The sequence below is a fragment of the Chiloscyllium plagiosum genome, chromosome 29 (assembly GCF_004010195.1).
Source record: "Chiloscyllium plagiosum isolate BGI_BamShark_2017 chromosome 29, ASM401019v2, whole genome shotgun sequence".
NCBI classification, from domain to species: Eukaryota; Metazoa; Chordata; class Chondrichthyes; order Orectolobiformes; family Hemiscylliidae; genus Chiloscyllium; species Chiloscyllium plagiosum.
Genome location: NC_057738.1, coordinates 21,234,637 through 21,242,886, shown reverse-complemented (window position 1 = coordinate 21,242,886; position 8,250 = coordinate 21,234,637). Strand labels below are relative to the sequence as shown.

The window sequence follows — 8,250 nt, the reverse complement described above, 5'->3', positions numbered from 1 at the left end:
TTGGTGTACTGTGTGCAGTTCTGGTCGCCTCACTTTAGGAAAGATGTGGAAGCTTTGGAGGGGGTGCAGAGAAGATTTACCAGGATTTTGCCTGGAATGGAGAATAGGTCGTACGAGGGTAGGTTGAGAGTGCTAGGCCTTTTCTTGTTGGAACGGCGAAGGATGAGGGGTGGCTTGATAGAGGTTTATAAGATGATCAGAGGGATAGATAGAGTAGACAGTCAGAAACTTTTTCCCCGGGTACAACAGAGTGTTACAAGGGGACATAAATTTAAGGTGAAGGGTGGAAGGTATAGGGGAGATGTCAGGGGTGGGTTCTTTACCCTGAGAGTGGTGGGGGCATGGGATGCGCTGCCTGTGGGAGTGGTAGAGTCAGAATCTTTGGTGACCTTTAAGCGGCAATTGGATAGGTACATGGATGGGTGCTTAAGCTAGGACAAATGTTCGGCACAACATCGTGGGCCGAAGGGCCTGTTCTGTGCTGTATTGTTCTATGTTCTATGTGTTGGTGTCAGTCCCAGACCAGATATGTGGGGATGAAATGTTGCGAGTTTGCTAACAAAATATGACAGCCAAGAAAGAACATTGAATTATTTGTGGGGGAAACACAACACAATTAGTTTCTGGTATGATATAGTGCCATGACAAGTAAATTTAAGTACAGACATTCAGACATGGGATTCTGTATTTGGGCTATTTATGTGTGATTTTTGCAGTTCATATTTTATTTCTGTTTTCAAAATTTACTATATTTCAGAAAAACATTTTCCTCACCAAACCAAAAAGATTATTCCTGTCATATTCGATAACACATTTTACTGTTTCTATTAAGAGATTGCATGCATTAATCTAAGATTTGTGCTAATAGAATCCCTACAGTGGGTAAACAGGTTATTTGGCTCATTGAGTCTACATCAACCCACCAAAGAGAATCCCACCCAAATCCAGCCCCTAACCTATCCTCATAACCCTGCATTTACACCCTGGCTAATCCACCTACCCTGCACATCTTTGGACTGTGAGAGGAAACCGGAGCACCTGGAGGAAATTCACACAGACACGGGAAGAATGTGCAAACTCCACACAGAGAGTCACCTGAGGCTGGAATTGAACCCGGCGCTGTGAAGCAATAGTGTTACCCACTGTGCCACCATGCAGTCCATGTACTGACATTATGCTTTAATTAGTGCTTAACATAAGGCATAGCAGTAGAAATAGGCTAATCAGCCAATGAATCTACTCTGCCATTCAATGAAATTATGGATAATTTGATAAACTTCAACTCCACTTTTCTACCTTTTCCTCTAAACCCTTGAACCAGTCACTGATCAAAAATCTGTCTTTCTGGGCCTTGAATATTCTTAATGATCCAGCCTCAATAAGTCTTGTGGTGGAAGATTCCAAAGAGTAACTACCTTCTGCCAAAAGGAAATCCTCCTTATTTGCCTTATAAAATGACCCCTCACTCTGAGATTATGCCTCTCTGGTCCCAGACTCTCCCACAAGAGAAGAGAACCTCTCAGCATCTACCATGCCTTGTATCGTGTATGGTTCAATAAGGCTGCCTCTTATTCTCCTAAAATCTAATGAGCACAGATCCAAGCTACTCAGCTTCTCCTCCATATTCAGGATCAACCTACTGCACCTTCTCTGGACTGCCTGCAATGCCAGCAGATCTTTCTTTAGATATGGAGACCAAAACTGTTCACAATGAGCCAGCTGTGGGCTAACTAATGCCTTGTACAGTTTTAGCAAGTCTTCTTTATTTTTATGCTCCATTTTCTTTGAAATAAAGGCAAATATCCCATTTCCAAATATTCTCTTTCTGAAGAAGAGTTAATACCCAAAATGTTGACTTCTCCACCTCCTGATGCTGCCTGGCTTGCCCTGTTCTCCCAGCCTCCTGTTTGTATACTTTGGATTCCAGTGTCTGTAACTTTTTTTGTGTCTTTCCCTTTGCCATACCTACGAACCACTGAACTTGAATGTGAGCTTTTTGTAATGCATGACTGAGGACCCAACAGGCTGCAGCATTCTGGGTTATTTAAATAATATCAGTTCCACTTTGCTTCCAGCTAACGTACTTAACCTCAGGCTTTCCCACATTGTGTTTCATCTCTAAGTTTTTGCCCACCCATTTAACGCGTCTACATCCCTCTGTCGACTCTTCGTCCTCACTACTTGCCTTCCCACTTATGTTTCTGTCATCCATAAACTTGGCCAAAGTATATTTACTTCCCTTAGTGCAAATCATTAAGGTATCTTACCTCAGCAGAAGGTACACAACTTGCAGTAAAGTGGTGGAAAAATGACAGTTTCTGTAACAGGGGATTGGTTTCTTCTGGGATGCCAAATTCTAAACATTCATTCATTAGGATGATGAACCTACAAAATCACAGATGGAAGAATGTTTGTCTATGTATCAATGTATATAATGTTTTAATTTTTGCTTCAAGAAAGCTAAATTGAATTTAAAGTTTGATTGATAATAAGTGCAATATTGTTAAGTCAGAAGTTAAGTCTGGTTGTACAAGTGAAATGTTGCTCCAGCATAGAACAGACTTTTGGGTAATACATGATCGCATGGTTGACAAGATGAGGGAGGTCTCTGTTATAATTGTGTATATCTCTGTATAACTCCCTCTCAAATTGTCTGACATTATCATTATGTATCTCAACTCCGCAAGCATAAATTCTTAACTGAGGAAGAGGCTCTCATTAAGGAGAATTTTTGCTCCTGATTGTTCTCAATTTCATTCCACTGTGGGCATTAACCACAGTCAGGGCTATTATCACCAGAAATAGAATGGAGGCAACCATAGGATCTGTGGAAAATTCACCAAAGATCCTCAGACAGTACCTTCCAAATAAATAGCAACTTCCATCTAGAAACATAAAGGCAGCAGATACATGGGAACACCACCAGGTGCAAGCTCCCCTCCAAGCCATTCACCATCCTGACTTGGAAGTACATCGCCGTTCCTTCACTGTCACTAAGTCAAAATTCTGGAATTCCCTCCCTCAGGGCATTGTGGGGAACCCACAGCACGTGAACTGCGGCAGTTCAATAAGACAGCTCTCCACCACCTTCTTAAGGGCAACTAAGGCTGTGCAATAAATGCTGGCCATCCAGCGATGCCCATAACCCATGAATAAATGAAAACAAAAAGCCGTCAGCTGTGGAATCAAAATGTGAGAAAATCCTGTCTCAGTTAGCCAAAACCTTCCCAATTTTAAGACAGCAAAAACACACAAAAAAACTCTCTAACCCTTAGCCCTCCCACCCCCCCATGCCCAATTTATGCCATCTGATGCCCCCATCTATTCTCACCAGTGGCTTCTCACACTATCCAAGCCAGCTATGTCCCTTACCCATCTCTTCTGGTCCTTTATAACAATTACGCAACGGTGCCAACTCATGCCAGCCTGTGCTCCCCACCACTCTTTACCCTCATATCTTTGCCCTTATGCCAACACACCCATTGGTAGACCTTAGGATCCAAGCTACGATAAAATGAAACTCTAATTATCCACTAATGACTTCACTATTTTAAATAAAACGTTCATTGATAAAAACCCCATTCAATACATTTAAATTCCTTCAAGAATATAATCTCTTATAGGAACAACATTGCATTCATGTACAAAATACTTCATAAAATATAATTGATTTCATAACCTCACACCAAACTGTCAATCAACTGAGAACTTAGATGTTCCCTCTATTGGTGCTAATGTTGTGGAATTATGTTGGATGAATAACCCTCAGGCTTGTGTCAAACAGACAGTTTTGTGAAATTGTTCTCATTATTTGCTTAGATGTAGAATCATAGAGGTCTACAGCATAGGAAAGGTCCTTTGGTTAATCAAGTTTGCATCAGTCAAAAGTAACAACTTAGATATCCTAAGTTATCTAAATTAGCAGTTATCAATTTGCTAAAACTTGGCCTATAGCCTTGTAAGATTGTCTTTTTTCCAAAAATATAAAACAGCCGAGGGACCTAAATGCCTTTGCATCTTTACAGTACCAACAAGTCCACTTTCACACAAATTCATCTCGATTACTAACAATTGCAAAGTGAACCTGTGCTTTCCTTGGCACTATCCAACATCCTTTACCTCTCCATGAGGGTACCCAACCTCTCCAAGTGACTCTGGTAGTATTGGGCATTTTGTTAAAAAGCTGTACTTTAACAGGTGCAGTTGCCTCCAAAAACCACTGCTATGGAAGCTACAACCAGCCACCAATCCCTCCCATGAGAATAGTGCAGCCCAGATTTCAGGGCAGGACCTCTGGCATTGTGACTCCAGAACCATTTTAGCAACATGGAAAACCTGTACCACACACACAATTTCAGGCTAAATGATCTGCAGTGAGAAATCTGGTGAAGAAACAATGGAATTGAAAATTCGATTGGACTGGTTGCTGCAATGGAATATCAGACTCAGAGGTCCTTAAGATTTCTGCTTTTTGCCATACAAACCCAATTAGTTCAGACTGATGCCATCAAGGCTGTGGATACCAATGATCACATGGAAAATGAAGGTGCTCACAGCAGTCCAGCAATTTGTACTCCGAAGGATTGCACTGCAATGAGTAGTTCAGTGGTGTACAACCGGACTGCCCCCCTGCCCCCGTCAAGACAGCAGCATTTGTGCCACCACCACTGCCAATCATGGATGCCCTTGCTTTGCTTGTCACCCAGACATCACAGAACTACTGCCAAATATGGAAAGGTGCTGCCATCCAAATCCGACCCCTGGAGGCATGAGCTGTTCAAGAGGTTTGATACAACCATCTGCTGTCTTCACCACTGAAAGTCAACAGCTCCCCTCTAACCGTGCTGAAGCCTCAAACGTAGTACATTAAGTAGCACTAGGCCTGGCAAAAATACCCATAGGATGGGTAAGGGAATACAAAAGTGATAAATTGAGCATTGTCTGTATGATTGAAATGAAGTTTTATTGATAGCTTTTTTTTCTGTGATGTCTTTGACCAAAAGGATCTGTGATGATCCACGGAGAGATAGAAAAGTGTGGAATCATGAAATAGCAGTGCAGTGGGGATAAGGAGATTTTAGGAGAATTGCAAGCTGGTTAGGTACACATTGATTGCCCATAGGAAGTGCAGTTATCATCAGTTTCTCGTCCTTTCCAACTTTCCTTCCTTCTCCTCCTGTTGCTCTCCACCACCCTGATGTCCAGCTGAAGTCTGGCTGTCAGCCCACACTCTGAGCTACTCCCTGAGTTTCTATTGGGTACAGGGAGTAGCTCCTTCCAATGCCTCGACATTGTCATCTTCAACGGTTGAGGACATGTCTTCTGGAGCAGATGAGCTATTCCCTGCAAATCTCCATGGGAGGATTTATGCACCAGAAAGTGATGTTTTTAAAAGAATGTTAACAGATATAGACTAACAGGTGTCCTGCTACTCCCTAATTACATTTTCTGATTCACCAAAGGTAATCCTTTTAAGATTAATCTCCTTTGTGTCCTCAGATGCCAAACACTTATAGAAAATAGAAAATAGTCTGGCACCTTCAGGGATCATTAATTGATCAGAATTCATAATTAGTCCAACTGAGCCCACGGCTTGCACTTATAGTCTACAAGGAATCAATACACATGTTATGCTTCACGACATCAGTGAGAATGCATTAGCATCAATTCAACCCATTGTCTTCCTATAGAGTCATAGAGATCTATAACACACTAAAAGGCCCTTCAGCCCATCATGTTTGCACAACCAGCCACCTATTAAGTTGTATTATGTTGTATGTAAGACCCAAAAGGATTCCAAGGTACCAATAGGTGTGTGTGAACCAGATACAGAACTGCATGTACTTACACATGCTAAGCCTGATGAACAGTACCATGCATTGCTGGCTCATGAATATAACTCTTATGCAGCAGGATGCTTCATTTGTAAAGTGCTCTTGTTACCTTCATGGCCACAAACAAGGCAATATCCTGATCAAACAGACTGCACATCAGGCCTCAATCACTGGCTTATTTCTTTAATGGGATCAGGGGCCTTCAGACCCTATACATAGAAAAGTATCCATGTAGAACATTCAAGGTTGGGAGACTCTATCAAGTAAACACCTGTGAGTTATGGAATACATGTGTGCGGAACGCTGCACTCTTTCTATCATCGATCCTTTCCTTTTGGATGTTTTCTTTGTCCTGCCTCTGACAATAGAGGAACAGTGACATATTCAGAGAAAAATCCATTATTTCATGATTTGGTGTTCCCTTTAAATTCTCAGCAAATTTTCTTTGCTATCTTTAAATATGCCTTAGTGTCTGCAGTCTGGAAATGACACCCAATGAGAGAATACACGGCTAAGCACCATCACCACCTTTATTGTGGTGGTGACGTAAATGGGCAGGAAAGGTTCTGTGGGTACTTTACACCTCACCGTTTCAGTTAGGTGCGGTAGGCCCAGACTTGATTGATGGATCAGGATCACAGGTAAATATGGGTGAGAATTCATGGTGGCCATTCTGCAGAACTGGTGTTCAGAGAAAGCCCATAATCCCCTGCAAATCATAAAACATGTCAAAACAGCCTGAAATTTGGCTGGGCTTCTCTTCAAAAAGGCAAAAATTACAGGTCAATTGATGTAAGTCAATTATGAAAATAAAATATAACAATGCGAACTATTTACTGATTACAAATATAATGCCATAACTTTAAGATCTTTAACAAGCTATTTAAGAAACTATTTTCAGATGAGTTCCTCCATTAAGCTTGATGAATCCGCATGAGAAGAAAGCTCACCAAAGAGGTGGGTGCTTGGGTGGTTCTAGAACCTTAGTGTCATGATCGATTGAATCGATCATCGTTCCAAAGTCCACTTCACGGCTAATATCAAGGAGCTGTAGAATGGCGCCCATTCTGATCTTACGATTTCTGTATAAATTAGAAATAAAATTTATATCAATATTGAGAACATTAAACAGCATTAACATCTTGAAGTGTCTTCCCCCCCAAAGGATGGAAAGGCTTCTTAATTCTATCTGCTGACTGACTGAATGCATAAGAACAGCTAGATTTCTGGGAGGGCTTGATTTTTCAACTTGTCTTGACGTAGTATCCAGCTGCTGAAATCAAGAGCTCTCCCTTGGATGCCTATGGACCCCTCAATGTGATTTTCAAATGGATGTCAATAGACATGCAACTTTCCTGGAAAATCCCTGCAAAAGGCGCTCCAGATCAGTGTTTCCCCTCCATGGCTTGAGCACAGAAATCAAGGCGACAATCCAGTCCAGTATTAAGAGAGCACCGCAAGGTCAGAGGTTTTGTCTTTCAGATGAGATGTTAAACTAAAGGCCCATCTACCTTTAAGGGTGGATGGAAAATGATGCCCCGGAACTACTTCTAGAAGATCAAAGGGAGTTACCCACATTGTCCTGACCATTGACCTCGATTGTCAACCATTCAGCCAGAAGAGACGATGATAGGCAGGCAGTGAATTGAGGTTGGGTTTATTCAAATGGTGCACATACAGAAGCAGGTTCTGCCACAAGTGCCATTTTGGATTCCAGCTGTTGGCATTGGTGCCTGTTGCCCAGCCACTCTAGCCATTGTGCTGGTGCACATCAGCTCACAGGAGGTGTCAACTGATACCAAGGTCTGATCATTAATATTTATAGCTTTCAAACCATGCCCACAAGCATCCTGGCAATCTGCACACATGCCTGAACTCTGTTTGATGCATGTTAACAAACCAGAGAGCTGTGTCTTTGAAAGAACTACCGGTTTGTGATTTTGTGCTGCTAGGATATACTCATAATGTCACCAGATGGCCTCCTTCTTTAAAGACCGCAATTTCCCTTCCCACGTGGTTAAAGATGCCCTCCAACGCATCTCGTCCATATCCCGCACCTCCGCTTTCAGACCCCACCCCTCCAACCGTATCAAGGACAGAACGCCCCTGGTGCTCACTTTCCACCCTACCAACCTTCGCATAGACCAAATCATCCGCCGACATTTCTGCCACCTCCAAAAAGAACCCACCACCAGGGATATATTTCCCTCCCACCCTTTTCCGCCTTCCGCAAAGACCGTTCCCTCCGTAACTACCTGGTCAGGCTCACGCCCCCCCCACAACCCACCCTCCCATCCTGGCACCTTCCCCTGCCACCGCAGGAATTGAAAAACCTGCGCCCGCACCTCCTCCCTCACCTCCATCCAAGACCCTAAAGGAGCCTTCCACATCCATCAAAGTTTTACCTGCACATCCA

General features: G+C 42.6%; 1 protein-coding gene across 1 annotated transcript in view; it reads right to left on the bottom strand.

The window, feature by feature from the left end:
• LOC122564417 overlaps positions 1-8,250 on the bottom strand; it is an 84,329-nt gene that overhangs the window by 2,215 nt on the left and 73,864 nt on the right. Inside the window, exons 16-17 of the mRNA XM_043719253.1 lie at positions 6,785-6,916; positions 2,268-2,385 (exon numbers count right to left, since the gene is read on the bottom strand). Coding sequence (XP_043575188.1) covers positions 2,268-2,385; positions 6,785-6,916 — 250 coding nt within the window. The remainder of the gene's footprint in view (positions 1-2,267; positions 2,386-6,784; positions 6,917-8,250) is intronic.